We start from the raw sequence: 23,635 nt of genomic DNA, 5'->3' as shown, positions 1-23,635 counted from the left end.
ATATACATGATACTCCAAAAATATCTATAATTATTATGTATCAGTTAAATCTAATTTTAACTTCAAAATGTAAAGACATTAACATAAATAAAACCTCACTTGAAACAAATTCTTGTCTCCACTTATTTCTAACATGATAATTGCTGCTAGCGAATGCTTGTGCAAATTTTTGAAACTTCTGAAATTTAAAGATGTAGTGACAGAAAAAAAATCACGTACAGCCAATTATGTCTCTGTCTGGCGACGATGTCTCATTAGGTTCTCAGCCTCTGTTGGTGGTGGTGTGGATGATAGCCGCCGGGTAGGCATCTGTGTTGATGATGGCTCGGATGTGCTCTCTGACCTACAGAACCATGACACTGATATAGGAATAACTGAATACTGACCAAACATTCCCACCCTCTCCACAGCAGCACATTGCAAGAGCAGACTATTAGTTAGAATTTGAGAGATTTATGCAGAAAAACCCCTTGAAAGTTTGACCAAAGTAGTAGAACCTGAGTATTATTTTTGCCTTAAATTGTGAAAGCAATAATCTATTTCAGTGGTAATCATATCTTCTATATTACAAAACTTATCATCTGCTCCAGGAATCCAGGGTTATACATGTGGATATTTAATTAGTATATTTCCTGGGGTATAAAGTAAACATCTAAAAATGGCAATGTTCTAAGCAGAACTCTTAATCCTCCCTGCAAAGGTTGCTATTTCTCTGTTCATTTGCATGTTTGTACAGCTTTTCTTTAGTGATAAAACATTTACCTTGAGTAAGATAAATCCTTCCTCTTACTCTTGCTCCACAGATGTCACGTAGGAAATCCCATCCTGTATATAGCTTTAATTCCTCCTCCTCTTTTCTACCCCTTGATTCTAGACATATTTCATCCTGACTAGTACAGCAGTCTCTCCAAAACACCCCTTCATTCTTGTCTTATAAGGAACATCTTCCATATCCTAGTCAGAAAGCCTTCTAGATTATAGATTAGATTCTCAAGCTTCTTTGGTTGATAGATTTCCTTGGATTGAGAAGTTGCAGAACAAATATGCCAAAGGTTTTTTTTTTTAATTTAAAGAATATACAATGACAGCAATGCTACCATTATGTCTACAGTCTTTACATGCTACCAATTATGTCTATAGTTTTTGCTGCCACTGCGTAGCATCTTATTTCTATTTATCTTCCCGTCATGCATTGCAGTATCCACAAGAGAGCTGGATAAATGGGTGTGTATTTTATTATATTAATCCTATAAAATAAGATTTCCATTTTATCTTATGGCTCAGGTGGATCTGGCTCGGGCTTCCTGGCTCTACATCTCTCTCCCACCAATTTCTCTGAACCTTGTGCTTTCTTCCATGAAAATTTATTCTCAATAAAGAATCTTAAACTTGTGGTGGAGACATGGCTCATGAGGTAAGGCAAGATGTTGCTTGATCAGAGGACCCTGGTTCAGTACCCAGCACCCATCTGGAGATTTCACAACTGCCTGCAGCTCCAGTTGTAACACCCTCTTTAGGCCCCCACAGGCACCAAACACACATGTGGCATGCAGAACCACACAGGTAAAAGACACGTATAATATAAAAATAAACATTTTTGTTATTAAAAAGACTACACTCAATTAACTATAACATAAAATGCTTGTCAACAGTCAAATTTTTAATCATTCAATGTCAGGAACTGTTCAGCACATGGAGACAAGTTTTCCTTCACTATTCTTTTCTCAATGGATTTTTTCAGAACCCCTGGAATTTAAAAAATATATTTCTATCTACCTCTATTGTACGGAGTTTCTCTGTCACATCAGGTTGATATATATATATATATATATATATATATATATATATATATATATATATATATATATATCTTACCTTTTCTTCTTGAAATGAATATAGAGAATGGCTCCAATGATGATGCATGAAACTAAAAACAAAATGATGAATGCAGTTGCAGTTACCTTCCAGTTTAAACAAGGATTCGTGGTACCTGAAAAACACAAACCAGACACATTATTTCTCTGGTTACACTGTGCTGTTATCTTGGGACCTTAAATTTCTAAAGTTTTCTTGACTTGCCACAGATTAATTGACATTCAGATTTACTAAGCAGTTGTTACTTCCTTTGAATATAATTAGGAATGTGCATGCTTTTCAATGAGGCACTATGGCTTTACCTTTAACTGCATCAATCTGGTTTTATCTAGTTTTTACTATTCTTTTTCAATAAGACACTACATAGCCATTTTAGATAGGGTAGGAGATTGAACATAAAGAATTTTACACAGAAAAATGAACTCTTTTCTGAAGGTAATTCCAACAAAGCAGAAAAATTAGATATGGCATTTTACCAGAATGAGAAATTCACATCCCTAATATTTAATATAAAAATAAGCAAGGCATAACCTTCTTTTGCATTGATAAACTGCCTATTATTGACACCTGCATTTTAATAAATAATTAAAATTGACCATAATAAGGCAGTCAATAGATTTACAGAAGATACTTATGGCATGTAACTCATATAACCAAGTCATTTCAGTTGGAAACATTGACCAGAAAAAGGAGTTGGCCAAATTCAGTTTCACGAAACAAGCAGAACACAAATACTTACCTCTAAATTTCTGAGGCTCCTTAAAAATTTCATTAAAATAAAAACTGATAAGTTAAAAACAGCAAGAATATTGACATGACCTTCTAGAAAACGTGTAACATGAACAGAAGATGAGCTTCAAAGGTGACAAACGAAAACAATGAATGAAGTGGAAAAATGACTGAAGATTTTGTAGATATTATTTTCAGACACACTTGAAAAGATATAACTTCATTAAAATCAGTAATTAAGAAAAGTCTTTAAAAGAACAAGCAATTTTAGCCCAATGTCTGTCAAGCCTGGGTGGAGCAGGGGCTCAGTGCTGAAGTATTTCCTACTGATACATCTAAGGAAAGTGGGTAACCTTGCCTATAGTTGTATGCCCATCCCCTGGTGACACCCAGTCCCCAGTGGATATTGCCACTGATGGCCCTGGTTAAACTGAGTGGGTCAGAAGGCAAGATCAAAAAGTCATGAACCTAGGAGCATGAGTCGTGGGGAGAAGAGGCATGAGGGTGAGGTGATAGAACTGGAAGGGACATTAGAAAGGAGAAGAGAACAGAAAAGAATCAGAATATATCATATACATACATGAAGTTGTCAAACATACAACTTAATTCATAAAAAGAACAACTTTCATTTTAAGTTGACAAAAAATTTTGTAAATTAAAAACTTGCTTTTTTGATACCTCCTGTGGATGCCCCCTACCCCACCAGATGCAGATTTTGATTCATTCTCTTGGTCCTCTGGCCCTCTCTCCTGTCACTCCCCTACACAATCTTGAACCCCTTCATTCTCTTTCCCATTCTCGCTCCCACCCAGGTCTCTCCCTCCCTCTACTTCCTATGACTATTTTATTCCCCCTTCTAAGTGAGATTCAAGCATCCTCATTTGGACCTTCCTTCTTGTTTAGTTTCTTTGGCTTTATGGAGTGTATGGTGAATATCCTGTACTTTATGGCTAATATCCACAAATAAATGAGTACATACTAAGCATGTCCTTTTGAGTCTAGGTTACCTACTCAAGATAATTTTTAGAGTTGTATCTATATGCCTGCAAAATTCATGATATCCTTGTTTTTAATAGCTGAATAGTATTCCATTGGATAAATGAACCACATTTTCTGTATCCATTTTTCAGTTGAGGGACATCTGGGCTATTCTGCCTATTATGAATTAAGCTGCTATGAGTATAGTAGAGCATATGTCCTTGTAGTATGGTGGAACATCTTTTGGGTATATGCCCAGGAGCAGTATAGCTGGGTCTTCCTGTAGAACTATTTCCAATTTTCTGAAAAGCTCCAGATTGATTACCCGAGTGGTAATACAAGTTTGCATTCCCACCAGCAATGGACAAGTGTTCCCCTTTATCCACATCCTTTCCAGCATATGTTGTTTCTTGAATTTTTTTTACACTCCAGATTTCCTCCCCCCTCCATACACCCTCCAACTTTTTCACATTCCATAACTCCTCCCAACCCTATGTCTTCATGAGGATTTCCCCACCCCACCCCCCATCTCCCAACCCCAACCCCCACCCCACCTGACCTCTAAACTGCCTGGGGCCTCCAGACTCTTGAGGGTTAGGTACATCATCTCTGATTAAACACAGACCCAGCAGTCCTCTGCTGAATATGTGTTGGGGGCCTCATATCAGCTGGTGTATGCTGCCTGTTTGGTGGTCCAGTGTTTAAGAGATCATGGGGGTCCAGATTAATTGAGAATGCTGGTCCTCCTACAGGGTCACCCTCCTCCTCAGCTTTTTTCAGCCTTTCCCTAATTCAACCACAGGGGTCAGCAGCTTCTCTCCATTGGTTGGGTGCAAATATCTGCATCCAACTCTTTCAGCTGCTTGTTGGGTCTTCTGGAATTTGGTCATGCTAGGCCCCTTTTGTGAGCTCTCCATAGCCTCAGTCAGGCCTTGAAACCTGCCCTTGAGCTAGATCCTATTTGGGGCCTGTCACTGGACCTTCTTTTCCTCAGGTTCCTTTCCATTTCCATCCCTGTAGTTCTTTCAGACAGGAACAATTATGGGTCAGAGTTGTGGTTGTGGGATGGCAAGCCCCACCATCATTTGATGTCCTGTCTTCCTGCTGGAGGTGGGCTCTATAAGTTCCCGCTCCCTACTGTAGGGCATTTCATCTAAGGTCTCCCCCTTTGGGTCCTGAGAGTTTCTTACCTCCCAGGTCTCTGGTGCTTTCTGGAGGGTCCCTCCCCCCCAACCTCCTACCTCCTTAGGTTACCTGTTTCAATTCTTTCTGCTGGCCCTCAGGACTTCAGTCCTTTTTCCTCACACAATACCAGATCAGGTTCTCTTCTCCTTCCCCACACTCTGTCCACTTTCCCTCCCAGGTACCTCCCTTCCTCCAGACTTGTGATTGCTTTCTTCTCCCTCCAAAGTGGGACTGAGGAGTCCTCACTTGGGCCCTTCAGCTTGTTGATCTTTTTGAATTCTGTGGACTATATCTTGGGTATTCTGTACTTTTGGGGGGGCTAATATCCATTTATCAGTGATTACGTACCATGCATGTCCTTTTGGGTCTGAGTTATCTCACTCAGGATGGTATTTTCTAGTTCCATCCATTTGCCTGCAAAACTCAGGATGGAAGGGACCTAGAAACAAAGTACAATTCTCTTCCAGTTTAGAAAATGTAGAGTTGAGAATCTTACATGATCACGCTGAAAGAGGAATGGATTAATACCCTTGGCTTTTAAAAAATTCAGAAAAACCCCTTACTTGGTAAAAACATTGTGATTGGAGATTTCATTTCATCAGGCTGTTCTTAATGTATTCAAATGTTATTCTAATTTTATATTATTTTAAATGTTACTACATTGCCCATATTACTGGTAATAATACTTATCAGCACATCATGATGTATTCAAGCATGTTAATGGATACAGCCATGTTCATAGAAAGAATGAATGACTTAAAGACTGCATGGAGACAATGCCATTTGCATTAATGGTACATTGTTGGATAGTGAACACAAAGAACAAACTAGCAGAATAAAAACTTGAGATGTGGAGACTCGCCTCCATCTTGGTTCTCGGACGCCAGAGAGATCAGACAACCTAAGGTACGCAAACATAACCTGAGGCCAACATCGCGGGGGTCTAAGCCCTACGGGCGTTGGCCTGCACCCAGGCCCTGGGCTGTTGGGGGAGGGCATTGGTGTGCCAACCCAGCCAGTAGGTTGTTTGCCGGCGCTCGTGCCTCCATTTTGCCTACGGATGCCGGAGAGTTCTAGCAGGCAAAGGCGGCTAACAGTCATAGCCCGAGACTAACATAGTGGGGGGTCTAGGCCCGACAGGCCCTGGACTGCCCCCAGGTCCTGGGCTGCTTGGTGGGCCATCTGTGTGCCAACCCAGCCAGGAGGTTGTTAGCCCAGCAGACTCTCCTGGCACTTTCAGGGAGCATGCACACACCTGACAGAACCAGTTAATACTCATAGCCCGAGAGGAACTTTTCTCAGACCTTGACTTGCCAGGCTTTTGCCAAGACTCAGGGCCTGAGCAGCTAGGCTAGCCTTGTGTGAACCAACCCGGTTGGGAGATCGGCTTCCCAGCAGAGTGATCAGCACTCAGAAAAGATCCCACAGCATACATAATCAGCACTCCCCGAAGGAGCAAACAGGCACCATCTGGTTCACAGACACAATCTGGGGCAAGGCACACTAGGGCTACAAGGGCACCCAAGAGGAGGACAGCACATCAGTAATCTGAAACAGGAGAAACCCAACCATCCAGTGTTGTGGAAATAGCCCTAGAGCCTCACAGGAGGCTCAAACACCAGCCAGAGACAAGACCATCTAACGCCAGAGAACAAGATGGCAAAGGGCAAATGCAGGAACGCTACTAACAGAAATCTAGGCAATATGGCAGCATCTGAACCAAACTCTCCAGCATCAGCAAGTCCTGGTTATGCCAGCACACCAGAAAAACAAGATTTGGATTTAAAATCACTGGTCATGATGCTGCTAGAAGAACACAAAAAGGACATAAATGAATCTCTTAAAGAAATACAGGGGAACATGAATAAGCTAAGAACCCGTATAATGGAAACACAAAAATCACTTAAAGAAATTCAGGAGAATAAGGCTCGATAGATAGAAGCCAATAAAGAAGAACCCCCCCCCCAAAAAAAAACACCTTAAAGAAATGCAGGAGAACTTGAGTCAACAGGCAGAAGTCATGAAAGAGGAAACACAAAAATCTCTTAAAGAATTAAAGGAAAACACAAACAAACAAATGATGGAACTGTGCAAAACCATCCTGGATCTAAAAACAGAAGTAGAAACAACTGAGAAATCACAAAGGGAGACAACTTTGGAGATAGAAAACCTTGAGAAGAAATCAGGGGCCATAGATGCAAATATCAACAACAGAATACAAGAGATGGAAGAAAGAATCTCAGATGCCGAAGATACCATAGAAACCATTGACTCAACAGTCAAAGAAAATGCAAAATGCAAAAAGCTTGTATCCAAGAACATCCAGGAAAGCCAGGATACAATGAGAAGACAAAACCTAAGGATTATAGGTATAGATGAGAGTGAAGATTTACAACTGAAAGGGCCAGCAAATATCTTCAACAAAATTATGGAAGAAAACTTTCCCAACTTAAAGAGAGAGATGCCCATGAATATACAAGAAGCCTACAGAACTCCAAACATACTGGACCTGAGCAGAAATGCATCTCCTCACATAATAATCAAAACCCCAAATGCACTAAATAAAGAAAGAATATTAAAGGCAGTAAGAGAAAAAGGCCAAGTAACATATAAAAGAAGACCTAACAAGAATTACACCAGACTTCTCATCAGAGACCATGAAAGCTAGAAGATCCTGGGCAGATATCATGCAGCCTCTAAGAGAACACAAATGTCAGCCAAGACTACTATACCCGGCAAAACTCTCATTCACCATAGATGGAGAAACCAAGATATTCCATGACAAAACCAAATTTACACAATATCTTTCCACAAACCCAGCTCTGCAAAGAATAATAGCAGGAAAACTCCAATACAAGGAGGGAAACTACACCCTGGAAAAAGCAAGATAGTTACTTTCTTTCATCAAACCCAAAAGAAGATAACCACTCAAATATAAAAATAACATCAAAAATGACAGGAATAATAATCCCTATTCCTTAATATCTCTTAACATCAATGGACTCAATTCCCCAATAAAAAGACAAAGACTAACAGACTGGATAAGGAAACAGGACCCTACATTTTGCTGCATACAGGAGACACACCTCAGTGTCAAAGACAAAAACTACCTTAGAGTAAAAGGCTGGAAGACAATTTTACAAGCCAATGGTCTCAGGAAACGAGCCGGAGTAGCCATTCTAATATCAGATAAAATTGACTTTCAACCTAAAGTCATCAAAAGAGACACAGAAGGACACTTCTTGCTGGTCAAAGGAAAAATCCACCAAGAACTTTCAATTCTGAACATCTATGCACCAAATGCAAGGGCACCCTCATTCGTAAAAGAAACTTTACTAAAGCTCAACGCACACGTTGCACCTAACACAATAATTGTGGGGGACTTCAACACTCCACTCTCCTCAATGGACCGATCAGGAAAACAGAAACTAAACAGGGACACAGTAAAACTAATTGAAGCTTTGGACCAATTGGATTTGACTGATATTTATAGAGCATTTCACCCTAAAGCAAAAAAATATACCTTTTTCTCAGCACCTCATGGTACCTTCTCCAAAACTGACTGTATAATTGGTCACAAGACAGACCTCAACAAATATAAGAAGATCGAACTAATCCCATGCCTCCTATCAGATCACTATGGAGTAAGAGTGATTTTCAATAGCAACAAAAACAACAGAAAGCCCACATACTCATGGAGGCTGAAAAATACTCTACTTAATGACACCTTGGCCAAAGAAGAAATAAAGAAAGAAATCAGAGACTTTTTAGAATTTAATGAAAATGAAAATATGTACCATGGAAAAAAATGACTAAAGACAGAAGCCCAGAATGGTTCTAATATGAGTTGAAGAATAATAGTAATGCCACTATTTTTTTTATTCGATATAATTTATTTACATTTCAAATGATTTCCCCTTTTCTAGCCCCCGCCCACTCCCCGAAAGTCCCGTAAGCCCCCTTCTCTTCCCCTGTCCTCCCTCCCACCCCTTCCCAGTTCCCCGTTCTGGTTTTGCCAAATACTGTTTCACTGAGTCTTTCCAGAACCAGGGACCACTCCTGCTTTCTTCTTGTATCTCATTTGATGTGTGGATTATGTTTTGGGTATTCCAGTTTTCTAGGTTAATAACCACTTATTAGTGAGTGCATACCATGATTCACCATTTGAGTCTGGGTTACCTCACTTAGTATGATGTTCTCTAGCTCCATCCATTTGCCTAAGAATTTCATGAATTCATTGTTTCTAATGGCTGAATAGTACTCCATTGTGTAGATATACCACATTTTTTGCATCCACTCTTCTGTTGAGGGATACCTGGGTTCTTTCCAGCATCTGGCAATTATAAATAGGGCTGCTATGAACATAGTAGAGCATGTATCCTTATTACATGGTGGGGAATCCTCTGGGTATATGCCCAGGAGTGGTATAGCAGGATCTTCTGGAAGTGAGGTGCCCAGTTTTCGGAGGAACCGCCAGACTGCTTTCCAGAGTGGTTGTACCAATTTGCAACCCCACCAGCAGTGGAGGAGTGTTCCTCTTTCTCCGCACCCTCTCCAACACCTGCTGTCTCCTGAATTTTTAATCTTAGCCATTCTGACTGGTGTAAGATGAAATCTCAGGGTTGTTTTGATTTGCATTTCCCTAATGACTAATGAAGTTGAGCATTTTTTAAGATGCTTCTCCCCCATCCGAAGAGGTGAGAATTCTTTGTTTAACTCTGTATCCCATTTTTTAATAGGGTTGTTCGGTTTTCTGGAGTCTAACTTCTTGAGTTCTTTATATATATTGGATATTAGCCCTCTATCTGATGTAGGATTGGTGAAGATCTTTTCCCAATTTGTTGGTTGCCGATCTGTCCTCTTGATGGTGTCCTTTGCCTTACAGAAACTCTGTAACCTTATGAGGTCCCATTTGTCAATTCTTGCTCTTAGAGCATACGCTATTGGTGTTCTGTTCAGAAACTTTCTCCCTGTACCGATGTCCTCAAGGGTCTTCCCCAGTTTCTTTTCTATTAGCTTCAGAGTGTCTGGCTTTATGTGGAGGTCCTTGATCCATTTGGATTTGAGCTTAGTACAAGGAGACAAGGATGGATCAATTCGCATTCTTCTGCATGCTGACCTCCAGTTGAACCAGCACCATTTGTTGAAAAGGCTATCTTTTTTCCATTGGATGTTTTCAGCCTCTTTGTCGAGGATCAAGTGGCCATAGGTGTGTGGGTTCATTTCTGGATCTTCAATCCTGTTCCATTGATCCTCCTGCCTGTCACTGTACCAATACCATGCAGTTTTTAACACTATTGCTCTGTAGTATTGCTTGAGGTCAGGGATACTGATTCCCCCAGATTTTCTTTTGTTGCTGAGAATAGCTTTAGCTATCCTGGGTTTTTTGTTGTTCCAGATGAATTTGATAATTGCTCTTTCTAACTCTGTGAAGAATTGAGTTGGGATTTTGATGGGTATTGCATTGAATCTGTATAGTGCTTTAGGCAAAATGGCCATTTTAACTATATTGATTCTACCGATCCATGAGCATGGGAGGTTTTCCCATTTTTTGAGGTCTTCTTCCATTTCCTTCTTCAGAGTCTTGAAGTTCTTGTCATACAGATCTTTCGCATGTTTGGCAAGAGTCACCCCAAGATACTTTATACTGTTTGTGGCTATTGTGAAGGGGATCATTTCCCTAATTTCTTTCTCAGCCTGCTTATCCTTTGAGTATAGGAAGGCCACTGATTTGCTTGAGTTGATTTTATAACCTGCCACTTTGCTGAAGTTCTTTATCAGCTGTAGGAGCTCTCTAGTGGAGTTTTTTGGGTCACTTAGGTAGACTATCATGTCGTCTGCAAATAATGATAGTTTGACTTCCACCTTTCCAATTTGTATCCCTTTGACCTCCTTATGTTGTCGAATTGCCCGAGCTAGTACCTCAAGTACAATATTGAAAAGATAAGGAGAAAGGGGGCAGCCTTGTCTGGTCCCTGATTTCAGTGGGATTGCTTCAAGTTTCTCTCCATTTAGTTTGATGCTGGCTACCGGTTTGCTGTATATTGCTTTTACTATGTTTAGGTATGGGCCTTGAATTCCTGTTCTCTCCAAGACTTTAAGCATGAAAGGATGCTGAATTTTGTCAAATGCTTTTTCAGCATCCAATGAAATGACCATGTGGTTTTGTTCTTTGAGTTTGTTTATGTAGTGGATTGTATTGATGGATTTCTGTATATTGAACCAACCCTGCATTCCCGGGATAAAGCCTACTTGATCATAGTGGATGATCGTTTTGATGTGTTCTTGGATTCGGTTGGCAAGAATTTTATTGAGTATTTTTGCATCGATGTTCATAAGGGAAATTGGTCTGAAGTTCTCTTTCTTTGTTGGATCTTTGTGTGGCTTTGGTATCAGCGTAATTGTGGCTTCGTAGAAGGAATTGGGTAGTGTTCCTTCTGTTTCTATTTTGTGGAATAGTTTGAAGAGTATTGGTGTTAACTCTTCTTTGAAGGTCTGGTAGAATTCTGCACTGAAACCATCTGGTCCTGTGCTTTTTTTGGTTGGAAGACTTTCTATGACTCCTTCTATTTCTTTAGGCTTTATGGGACTGTTCAGATGGTCTAGTTGGTCCTGATTTAATTTTGGTATTTGGTATCTGTCAAGGAAATTGTCCATTTCCTCCAGATTCTCCAGTTGTGTTGAGTACAGGCTCTTGTAGTAGGATCTGATGATTTTTTGGATTTCCTCAGTTTCCGTTGTTATGTCTCCCTTTTCATTTCTAAGTTTGTTAATTTGGATACTTTCTCTGTGCCCTTTGGTCAGTCTGGCTAAGGGTTTATCTGTCTTGTTGATTTTCTCAAAGAACCAGCTCCTGGTTTTGTTGATTTTTTGTATGGTTCTCTTTGTTTCTACTTGATTGATTTCAGCCCTGAGTTTGATGATTTCCTGCCTTCTACTCCTCCTGGGTGAAATAGCTTCTTTTTGTTCTAGGGCTTTCAGGTGTGTCATTAAGTTGGTAATGTATGCTCTCTCCATTTTCTTTTTGGAGGCACTCAGGGCTATGAGTTTTCCTCTGAGCACTGCTTTCATTGTGTCCCATAGATTTGGGTATGTTGTGTTTTCATTTTCATTGTGTTCTAAAAAGTCTTTAATTTCTTTCTTTATTTCTTCCTTGACCAAGGTATCATTGAGTAGAGTATTGTTCAATTTCCACGTGTATGTGGGTTTTCTGTTGTTTCTGTTGCTATTGAAGACCACTTTTATTCCATAGTGATCAGATAGGAAATGCCACTATTTTTAAAGAAGCCATATAAGCATGAAAAATTTCATGGAGTATCAAACACTCAGTTTTTAAATTAATTTCTCATATCATGTGTGTAATTGCTCTGCTCTTTTTCTATAAGTTAAAACTTTCTTTCACATGATTGAGGCTGGGTAAAAGCTTTGTATAACTATAGAGCTTATGTTTTTTTAATATTTTTATTTTCTATGTTCTTTGTTTACATTCCAAATGATTTCCCCTTTCCCAGATCCCCCCTCCCCATATGTCCCATAAACTTTCTTCTCTCCATCCCTTCTCCAATCACCTCCCTCCTTTCTCTGTCCTTATATTCCCTTCCCATGCTAGATCAATCCTTTCCAGGATCTGGACCCTCTCCATACTTCTTCATGGGAGTCATTTGTTATGCAATTTGTGCCTTGGGTATTCAGGGCTTCTGGGCTAATTAATATCCACTTATCAGAGATTGCATTCCATGTGTATTCTTTTTGTGATTGGGTTACCTCACTTAGGATGATATTTTCCAGATCAAACCATTTGCCTAAAAATTTTGTGAATTGGGGCTGGAGAGATGGCTCAGCAGGTAAGAGCACTGACTGCTCTTCCAAAGGTCATGAGTTCGAATCCCAGCATCCACATGGTGGCTCACAACCATCCATAAAGATCTGACACCTACAGTGTACTTACATATAATAAATAAATAAATATTTAAAAAAATTGTGAATTCATTGTTTCTAATTGCTGAGTACTTTTCCATTGTGTAAATATACCACATTTTCTGTATCCATTCCTCCTTTGAGGGGCATCTGGGTTCTTTCCAGCTTCTGGCTATTATAAATAAGGCTGCTATGAACATAATGGAGCATGTGTCTTTATTGCATGCTGGGGAATCCTTTGGGTATATGCCAAGGAGAGGTATAGCAGGGTCCTCTGGAAGTCTCATGTCCAGTTTTCTGAGGAACCTCCAGACTGATTTCCACAGTGGTTGTACCATCTTACAGCCCCACCAGCAGTGGAGGAGTGTTCCTCTTTCTCCACATACTCGCCAACACCTGCTGTCTCCTGAGTTTTTGACCTTAGCCATTCTGACTGGTGTAAGGTGAAATCTCAGGGTTGTTCTGATCTGCATTTCCCTAATGACTAATGATGTTGAGCACTTCTTAAGGTATCTCTCGGCCATCCGAATTTCTTCAGGTGAAAATTCTTTGTTTAGATCTGTACCCCAATTTTTAATAGGGTTATTTGGTTCCCTGGGGTCTAACTTCTTGAGTTCTTTGTATATATTGGATATTAGCCCTCTATCTGATATGGGGTTGGTGAATATCCTTTCCCAATTTGATGGTTGCCGTTTGTCCTTTTAACAGTGTCCTTTGCCTTACAGAAACTTTGTAAATTTATGAGGTCCCATTTGTCAATTCTTGATCTTAAAGCTTAAGCTATTGGTGATCTGTTCAGGAACTTTTCCCCTGTGCCCATGTCCTCAAGGGTCTTCCACAGTTTCTTTTCTATTAGTTTCAGTGTGTCTGGTTTTACATGGAGGTCCTTGATCCACTTGGAGTGAAGTTTAGTACATGGAGATAAGAATGGATCAATGCGCATTCTTCTGCATGCTGACCTACAATTGATTCAGCACCATTTGTTGAAAAGGCTATCTTTTTTCCACTGGATGTTTTTGGCTCCTTTGTCGAAGATCAAGTGACCATAGGTGTGTGGATTCACTTCTGGATCTTCAATTCTATTCCATTGGTGAACTTTTCTGTCACTGTGCCAATACCATGCAGTTTTTAATACTATTGCTCTGTAGTATTGCTTGAAGTCAGGGATACTGATTCCCCCAGAATTTCTTTTGTTGTTGAGAATAGTTTTAACTATCCTGGGTTTCTTGTTATTCCAGATGAATTTGAGAATTGCTTTTTCTAACTCTGTGAAGAACTGAGTTGGGATTTTGATGGGGATTGCATTGAATCTGTAGATCACTTTTGGCAAGATGTCCATTTTAACTATATTAATCCTGACAATCCACGAGCATGGCAGATTTTTCCATTTTCTGAGGTCTTCTTTGATTTCCTTCTTCAGAGACCTGAAGTTCTTGTCATATAGATGTTTCACTTGTTTGGTTAGAGTCACACCAGGATACCTTATATTGTTTGTGGCTATTTTGAAGGGTGTCGTTTCCCTAACTTCTTTCTCAGCCTGCTTATCCTTTGAGTATAGAAAGGCTACTGATTTGCTTGAGTTGTTTTTATAACCAGCCACTTTGCTGAAGTTGTTTATCAGCTGTAGTAGTTCTCTGGTGGAGGTTTTCGGGTCACTTTAGACTATCATGCCATCTGCAAATAGTGATAATCTGACTTCTTCCTTTCCAATTTGTATCCCCTTGACCTCCTTATGTTGTCTAATTGCTCTAGCTAGAACTTCAAGTAATATATTGAAAAGATATGGAGATAGAGGACAGCCTTGTCTAGTCCCTTATTTTAGTGGGATTGCTTCAAGTTTCTCTCCATTTAGTTTGATGTTGGCTACGGGTTTGACATATATTGCTTTAACTATGTTTAGGTATGGGCCTTGAATTCCTGTTCTTTCCAAGACTTTTAGCATGAAAGGATGCTGGATTTTGTCAAATGCTTTTTTTGCATCTAATGAGATGATCATATGGTTTTTTTTCTTTGAGTTTATTTATGTAGTGGCTAGCATTGATGGATTTCCTTATATTGAACCATCCCTGCATCCCTGGGATGAAGCCTACTTGATCATGGTGGATGATCGTTTTGATGTGTTCTTGGATTCGGTTGGCAAGAATTTTATTAAGTAATTTTGCATCAATATTTATAAGAGAAATTGGCCTGAAGTTCTCTTTCTTTGTTGGATCTTTGTGTGGTTTTGGTATCAGCGTAATTGTGCCTTCTGCTCCTCCTGGGTGAAATAGCTTCTTTTTGTTCCAGGGCTTTCAGGTGTGTCATTAAGCTGGTAGTGTATGCTCTCTCCATTTTCTTTTTGGAGGCACTCAGGGCTATGAGTTTTCCTCTTAGCACTGCTTTCATTGTGTCCCATAGATTTGGATATGTTGTGTCTTCATTTTCATTGTGTTCTAAAAAGTCTTTAATTTCTTTATTTCTTCCTTGACCAAGGTATCATTGAGTAGAATATTGTTCAGTTTCCATGTGTATGTGGGTTTTCTATTGTTTTTGTTGCTATTGAAGACCACTTTTACTCCATAGTGATCTGATAGGAGGCATGGGATTAGTCTGATCTTCTTATATTTGTTGAGGTCTGTCTTGTGACCAATTATGTGGTCGATTTTGGAGAAGGTACCATGAGGTGCTGAGAAAAAGGTATATTCTTTTGCTTTAGGATAGAATGTTCTATATATATCTGTTAAATCTAATTCATCCAAAGCTTCAATTAATTTCATTGTGTCCTTGTTTAGTTTCTGTTTTCCTGATCGGTTCATTGAAGAAAGTGCAGTTTGAAGTCACCCACAATTATTGTGTTAGGTGCAATGTGTGCTTTGAGCTTTAATAAAGTTTCTTTTACGAAAGAGGGTGCCCTTGCATTTGGAGAATAGATGTTCAGGATCGAGAGTTCTTCTTGTTGAATTTTTCCTTTGACCAGCAAGAAGTGTCCGTCAGAGTCTCTTTTGATGACTTTGGGTTGAAAGTCAATTTTATCTGATATTAGAATGGCTACTCCAGCTTGTTTCCTGAGACCATTTGCTTGTAAAATTGTCTTCCAGGCTTTTACTCTAAGGTAGTGTTTGTCTTTGACCCTGAGGTGTGTTTCCTGCAAGCAGCAAAATGTAGGGTCCTGTTTACATATCCAGTCAGTTAGTCTATGTCTTTTTATTGGGGCATTGAGTCCATTGATGTTAAGAGATATTAAGGAATAGTGATTGTTACTTCCTGTCATTTTTGACATTATTTTTTAAATTTGATTGGTTAACTTCTTTTGGGTTTGATGAAAGGTTACTATCTTGCTTTTTCCAGGGTGAATTTTCCCTCCTTGTATTGGTGTTTTCCTCCTATTATCCTTTGTAGGGCTGGGTTTGTGGATAAATATTGAGTAAACTTGGTTTTGTCATGGAATATCTTAGTTTCTCCATCTATGGTGATTGAGAGCTTTGCTGGATATAGTAGTTTTGGCTGGCATTTGTGTTCTCTTAGAGTCTGCATGAGATCCGCCCAGGATCTTCTGGCCTTCATAGTCTCAGGTAAAAAGTCTGCTGTGATTCTGATAGGTCTTCCTTTATATGTTACTTGGCCTTTTTCTCTTACTGCCTTTAATATTCTTTCTTTGTTTAGTACATTTGGTGTTTTGATTATTATGTGATGGGAAGTATTTCTGTTCTGGTCCTGTCTTTTTGGAGTTCTGTAGGCTTCTTGTATATTCATGGGCATCTCTCTCTTTAGGTTAGGGAAGTTTTCTTCCATAATTTTATTGAAAATATTTGCTGGCCCTTTACGTTGTAGATCTTCACTCTCATCTATGCCTATAATCCTTAGGTTTGGTCTTCTCAGTGTGTCCTGGATTTCCTGGATATTTTGGGTTACATGCTTTTTGCATTTTGCATTTTCTTTAACTGTTGAGTCCATGGTTTCTATGTTATCTTCAGCATCTGAGATTCTTTCTTCTATCTCTTGTATTCTGTTGTTGATATTTGGATCTATGTCCCCTGATTTCTTCCCAAGGCTTTCTATCTCCAAAGTTGTCTCCCTTTGAGTTTTCTTAGTTGTTTCTACTTCTGATCTTAGATCCTGGATGGTTTTGCTTAGCTCCTTCACTTGCTTGTTTTTGCTTTCCTGTAATTCTTTAAGAGATTTTTATGTTTCCTCTTTCATGACCTCAGCCTATTGACCAAAGTTCTCCTGTATTTCTTTAAGTGTTTTTTGCGTTTCCTCATTATTGGCTTTTGTATTCTCCTGGATTTCTTTCAATGATTTTTTGTGTTTCCCTTGCAAGGGCTTCTAACTTTTGATCCATTTTCTCCTGAATTTCTTTAAGTATGTCCTTCATGTGTTCCTGTACCAGCATCATGACCAGTGATTTTAAATCCAAATCTTGTTTTACTGGTGTGATGGGGTATCCAGGACATGCTGGTAAAGGAGAATTGGGTTCAGATGTTGCCATATTGCCTTGATTTCTGTTAGTGACGTTCCTGCGTTTGCCTTTTGCCATCTAGTTCTCACTGGTGTTAGTTGGTCCTGTCAGTGCTGGACTCACCAGTGCAAGCTGCCCCTTCCCAGGTGGCCTCTGGTGCACAGCTTACCTCCTGCACTGCCTGGAGACAGGGTGCTGTTGCCCAGGCTGTTCAGATCCTGAAGCAGACACCTGAAGGCTCCTGCTGGGGCCTGCTGGATTCATCAGAGTACACTGACTCCTCCCAGCCGACCTCCCGGAAGCCCCTCTTGCCTCTTGCAGGACCTGGAGATGTGGTGTTGCTGCCCAGGCTGATCTGGATCTGGAAGTGGGGAGATCTGAGGGCTCCTACCAGAGGCCTCAGAACTGGAACCTAAGTTCCGTGCCACCAGGAGCAATCTGAGCGCTCTCCCAGACTGCCTCTGGGTGCATACCAGGTCTCCTTCACTTCCTGGAGAAAGAGTGCTGTGGTCCAGGCTGTTCAGATCCCAAAGCAGGCACCTGAGGGCTCCTGCCGAGGCCTGCTGGATTCACCAGAACACACTGACTTCTCCCCGCTGGCCGCCCGGAAGCCCCTCTTGCCTCTTGCAGGACCTGGAGATGTGGTGTTGCAGCCCTGGCTGATCTGGATCCGGAAGCAGGGAGATCTGAGGGCTCCTGCCAGAGGCCTCAGGACTGGAACCTAAACTCCATGCCACAGGAGCAAGCTGGGCGCTCTCCCAGACTGCCTCTGGGTGCACACCAGGTCTCCCGCACTTCCTGGAGACCGAGTGCTGTGGCCCAGGCTGTTCAGATCCCAAAGCAAGCACCAGGATAGCTAAAACTATTCTCAACAACAAAAGAAGTTCTGGGGGAATCAGTATCCCTGACCTCAAGCAATACTACAGAGCAATAGTATTAAAAACTGCATGGTGTTGGTACAGTGACAGGCAGGGGGAATCAATGGAACAGGATTGAAGGTCCAGAAATGAACCCACACATCTATAGCCACTTGATCCTCGACAAAGGAGCGGAAAACATCCAATGGAAAAAAGATAGTCTTTTCAACAAATGGTGCTGGTTCAACTGGAGGTCAGCATGCAGAAGAATGTGAATTGATCCATCCTTGTTTCCTTGTACTAAGCTCAACTCAAAATGTATCAAGGACCTACACATAATGCCAGACACTCTGAAGCTAATAGAAAAGAAACTGGGGAAGACCCTTGAGGACATTGGTACAGGGGGAAAGTTTCTGAACAGATCACCAATAGCATATGCTCTAAGATCAAGAATTGACAAATGGGACCTCATAAAATTACAAAGTTTCTGTAAGGCAAAGGACACCATCAAAAGGACAAATCGGCAACCAACAAATTGGGAAAAGATCTTCACCAACCCTACATCAGATAGAGGGCTAATATTCAGTATGTACAAAGAACTCAAGAAGTTAGACTCCAGAAAACCAACTAACCCTATTAAAAAATGGGGTGCAGAGTTAAACAAAGAATTTTCACCTGAAGAACTTCGGATGGCGGAGAAGCATCTTTTAAAATGCTCAACTTCATTAGTCACCAGGGAAATGCAAATCAAAACAACCCTGAGATTTCACCTTACACCAGTCAGAATAGCTAAGATTAAAAACTCAGGAGACAGTAGGTGTTGGTGAGGATGTGGAGAAAGAGGAACACTCCTCCACTGCTGGTGGGGTTGCAAATTGGTACAACCACTCTGGAAATCAGTCTGGTGGTTCTCCCGAAAACTGGGCACCTCACTTCCAGAAGATCCTGCTATACCACTCCTGGGCATATACCCAGAGGATTCCCCAGCATGTAATAAGGATACATGCTCCATTATGTTCATAGCAGCCCTATTTATAATAGCCAGAAGCTGGAAAGAGCCCAGGTATCCCTCAACAGAAGAGTGGATGCAAAAATGTGGTATACATACACAATGGAGTACTATTTTGCCATTAGAAACAATGAATTCATGAAATTCCTAGGCAAATGGATGGAGCTAGAGAACATCATACTAAGTGAGGTAACCCAGTCTCAAAAGATCAATCATGGTATGCACTCACTAATAAGTGGATATTAACCTAGAAAACTGGAATACCCAAAACATAATCTACATATCAAATGAGGTACAAGAAGAACGGAGGAGTGGTCCCTTGTTCTGGAAAGACTCAGTGAAGCAGTATAGGGCAAAACCAGAACAGGGAAATGGGAAGGGATGGGTGGGAGAACAGGGGGAGGGAAGTGGGCTTATGTGACTTTTGGGTAGTGTGGGGCCAGAAAAGGGGAAATAATTTGAAATGTAAATAAAAAAATATATCAAATAAAAAGAAATAAATAAAAAAAACTTGAGATGCTTGAAACACATTAAAAATAGATTGAAAGCAATGGCAATCTTGATAGAAAAAATTATTCTATTGACAATGAAATATGAAATGAATAGGCTGGTCATTAATGTATAAATCCCTTGGAGAGATTATAATATAATATTTGAGTGCTTTGTGAGCAAGATACAAGTGTGTATCCCTTACAGATGTCTTTTAAATACAAGTGGTTTCCAGAGACTCATATATCCAAATGCTTAGTCAACAAGCAGTGCAAACACTTAAGAAGAAATAGGAATATTCTCTGGATGGTCTTTCCCTCAGACTCTGCTCAACCTTTTGTCTTTGTATCTTCTTCTGCGGGTATTTTCCCCTTTTCTACAAGGAATCCAAGGATCCATGCTTTGTTCTTCCTCCTTCTTGGGCATCATTTGATATGTGAATTACAGGAATGCATCCTATATACACTTACAAAATCCAGGTACTATTATGGGTGCCCACAAGTGCTGGCTAGCTGGAACTGATATAGCTATCACTTGGGAGGCTCTCGTAGTGCATGACAAATATAGAGGGGGGCACTCTCAGTTAGCCATTGAACTGAGCACAGGGTCCCCAATGGGGGAGCTAGAGAAAGGCCCCAAGGAGCTGAAGGGGTTTGCAGCACCACAGGAGGAAGCACAATATGAGTCACCAAGTACTCCCAGAGCTCCCAGGGACAAAACCATCAACCAAAGAGTACACTTGGAGTTACCCATGGCCCCAGACACATTGGCAGCAGAGGATGATCTGGTTGGACACCAAATGGGGGAGAGGCCCTTGCTCTTCGAAAGACTTGATACTGTAGTGTAGAGGAGGGCCAGGACATGGAAGCAGGGGTGGGTTGATTGGTGAAGGGGAGATGGCTTGTCAGATTTTCAGGGGATGGTGGAACCAGGAAAAGGGACAACATTTGAAGCGTAAATAAAGAATATACCTAATAAAAATTAAAAAAAAAGAAATAGGAATTGTGACCTTGTTAGAGGAAGTGTAGCTTATTTTAAAGAAGTGTGTCACTAGTGTAGACTAGCTCAAACCACTCTCAGTGTCTTTTAATTCTTCCTGCAGGTCTAAATACAGAAATCTTAGCCACCTCTCCAGCAACATGTGTGTCCTTATGCTCCCTGCCATTACAGCAATGGACCTCATCTCTGAAACTGTAAACAGGACCCGATTAAATGCTCTCTGTCATGAGTTTCCCTATCCTTGTGTCTTTTCACAGTTATAGAACAGTTGCTGTGATAGAGTAGGTGTTAGGGAGCAGGGTATTGTTGTGATATGCCTGACCATGCTATCTCTCAGAGGAACAGGGAAGACCTTGGGACTTCAGTCCAGAAAATCACTTGGACACTTGAAGCCGGCCTTAAAAGGATCAGGGAAGACAGTGGTGGTGAGGCAATGTGGAATGAAGCTCAGCTCAAGGAGTTTCAGAGGAGAATATTAGTAAGAGATTTAGAGATAATTATTGTGATATTTTAGAAAAGAATGTGGCTGGGTTTTGCCCTTGTCCTTCAAATCTGTCTGAGGCTAAATTGAAGAGTTTGGATTAATGGATTTGAAGAGATTTCAAGAGTACCTAGTATTGACTCTGTGATGTGCTTATTAATAATCACTTTTTATGCAAAACTCTAACAAAAGGGACCCAACTTAACAAGGAAATATGCACCATGCACAGTTGAGGAGAGACTAAGCACCAGGAAGAGTAATGTAGCTAAACCCAATGCTCAAGGCCAAAACAAAATGATGAGCTCCTAAAAAGCAAAAATGTATTAAATACTTTCATATTTTAAGAAAAAAATGATGAAGACACAGTCACAATCAAATCAAAGCAAAAACAAATTCCAAAATGCAAAATAATTCAACATCCACTGACCGGGATTCACTCACAATCTGTGTTCCTCCAAAGAGCTTCGGTTACTTCTCAGCCTCTGCCATCTGCTGCACACATGGTTTGTCTTATAGGCGTCCACTGGCTCCGTACCTTTGCTCCTCCTGTTCTTGGTGGTCATCCCATGGCACTGGCATCTCCAAAATGCTGGGGTCCCTTGCTACGTTTGGCGTATACTTTCACCAATAGCAATATCCTGCCACACAGTGCTATCAGGTCTTTGTGACCCCTTCATGCCTTCAAAACCAGAACTACCTGGGAGACTGTTACATTGCTACATTTGACTGTGCAGGGTACAAGCTTGGCCATGTCTGTAAGACGGCTTCTTTGTATAGAATCTGAGGAAACATTTTCTAAAAGATTTCAACTCAGTGATGCTGGTCTCTTCTTAATCATCACTAATTTATTTGCTCAAGCTGACCAGGATCTATTGTCCCAGTAGTGCAAAGATTTTACTTTATTGGTTCTGCAGTCTCGTTCATCACAGTCCCAGCTAACCAGAACCACAGATTGTCAACTCAAAATAGCAAATGGCCCTGATATAAACTCTAATGTTCCCTTTGAAACTTTACATGCCACAGTCTTCATTGTCTGCACTGCTCTCAACATTCTGATGTTCCAAGCTCCTACAAATATCCCACTGAGCCCTCAATACTCAATGACTTTGTTAGCCCAAAGTTCCAAAGTGCTTCCACAATCCCCCAGAAAAACATGGTCAGCTCTATCACAACGGTACCCTATTATCCTGATATCATCTTGTCCTAGTTAGGATTATTATTGCTCCAATGAAACACCATGATCAAAAAGTAAGTTATATAGGTTCCATTTCACTATTTGTTATCAAATGAAGTTGGGACAAGAACTCAAATGGGGTGGGAAATTGATGGCAGGAGCTGATGCAGAAGCTGTGGAGGGGTGCTGCTTACTGGTATGCTGTACATAACTAGCTAAACCTGTTTACCATATAACCAAGGGCTACTAGACCATGGATGGCCTTACCCACATGGGCTGGGCAGGACCCCACCCATCATTAATTATTAAAATGCCACATAGGCTTGGCTATAGCCTGTTATGTAGGCCTTTTCTTCCGTGAGGTTACCTCTGCCCACATGACATTAGCTTGCTTCATGTTGACACAATACTTCATGTTGACACAATCCAGCAAAGTGTGTATAGAGCCATATATTTGAATTCTTTGTCATCAGGAAGTAGTACTATCTAACAAGAAATAGGAGATGGATCCTTTTGGAGTAAGTGTGGCCTCATTTGGCAAAAGTCCATAGGGGTTGGTTGGGCTTTGAGGTTTCAAATGCCCAAATCAGGCCCAATGTCTCTCATCCTGATGCCTGTGGATCTTACTGTAGAATTCTCAGCCACTTTCCCAAGACCATGCTTGCCTTTGTCCCCACATTCCTAAACATAATGATAATGAACTAAATCTTTGAAACTGTAAGCAAGCCCCAGTTAAATGCTTTCTGTTATAAGACTTGCTGTAGTCATGGTGTCTCTTCACAGCAATAAAATTGAGGCTAAGACAGTTACCACAACTGAACATCCATATTATGTTCATAGCATTTACAGTAACATGAAGGGATTATGAAAGTAATGCCAAACATAGATTGAGAATAACATTTCTGCCACTTGTCAAGGGGAAGAGATGGAAAACAACAAGTAAGCCAGGATCTCCTCGACTTCCACAGGGTATCTAAGGATCTGATGAAGATTGAAAGCATCAGTTTTGAACTTCCAGAAATTGGGGTTCAGAGCACATTGATGATGAACATGTTAACAAAAATTTGTAGACAAAACCAAAGTCTTATGGTTGGTGTAAAATTATATGATACAGGATACTTTCACTCCAAAAGATCTAATTAGTTTAAAACCACACTTCCTTTTTGACTATTAAGAAAATGTGAATGAATTATTTTAATATTTTTTTTTAAAATATAAAAGACTTACCAAACCATAAAGAGTTCATGGGACCTAGATCTAGTAGGAGGAAGCGTCCAGGTGACAAGCTTGACATTTAGAAACATATTTCACCTAACAAAAGTACGAATTATTAAATTCAAATTTAAAATTGAGCTGCTGAAAGCAGAGTGGAAATGTCAGCAGTAAAATTGAACAATAAACATTGGAGGTAAATATTTGCCAGGGCAAAGAGCTGTGACATCTGCCTCAGACTTAAATCTCCATAGTTACATCCCAAGTGTTAAGCAGAAACAGTCCTGGCTTT

At 40.4% G+C, this 23,635-nt stretch overlaps 1 protein-coding gene across 1 annotated transcript in view; it reads right to left on the bottom strand.

Annotated features, from left to right (window-relative positions):
- Nucleotides 1-225: 225 nt before the first annotated feature.
- The window catches only part of LOC127666344 (OX-2 membrane glycoprotein-like), a 37,428-nt gene continuing 14,018 nt past the window's right edge, over nt 226-23,635 (bottom strand). The window contains exons 4-5 of the mRNA XM_052159168.1: nt 1,876-1,990; nt 226-343 (exon numbers count right to left, since the gene is read on the bottom strand). Of these exons, the coding sequence (XP_052015128.1) occupies nt 226-343; nt 1,876-1,990 (233 nt within the window). The remainder of the gene's footprint in view (nt 344-1,875; nt 1,991-23,635) is intronic.

Source organism: Apodemus sylvaticus, chromosome 15 (assembly GCF_947179515.1).
Source record: "Apodemus sylvaticus chromosome 15, mApoSyl1.1, whole genome shotgun sequence".
NCBI lineage: Eukaryota > Metazoa > Chordata > Mammalia > Rodentia > Muridae > Apodemus > Apodemus sylvaticus.
This window is presented reverse-complemented; position numbering and strand designations above follow the sequence as displayed.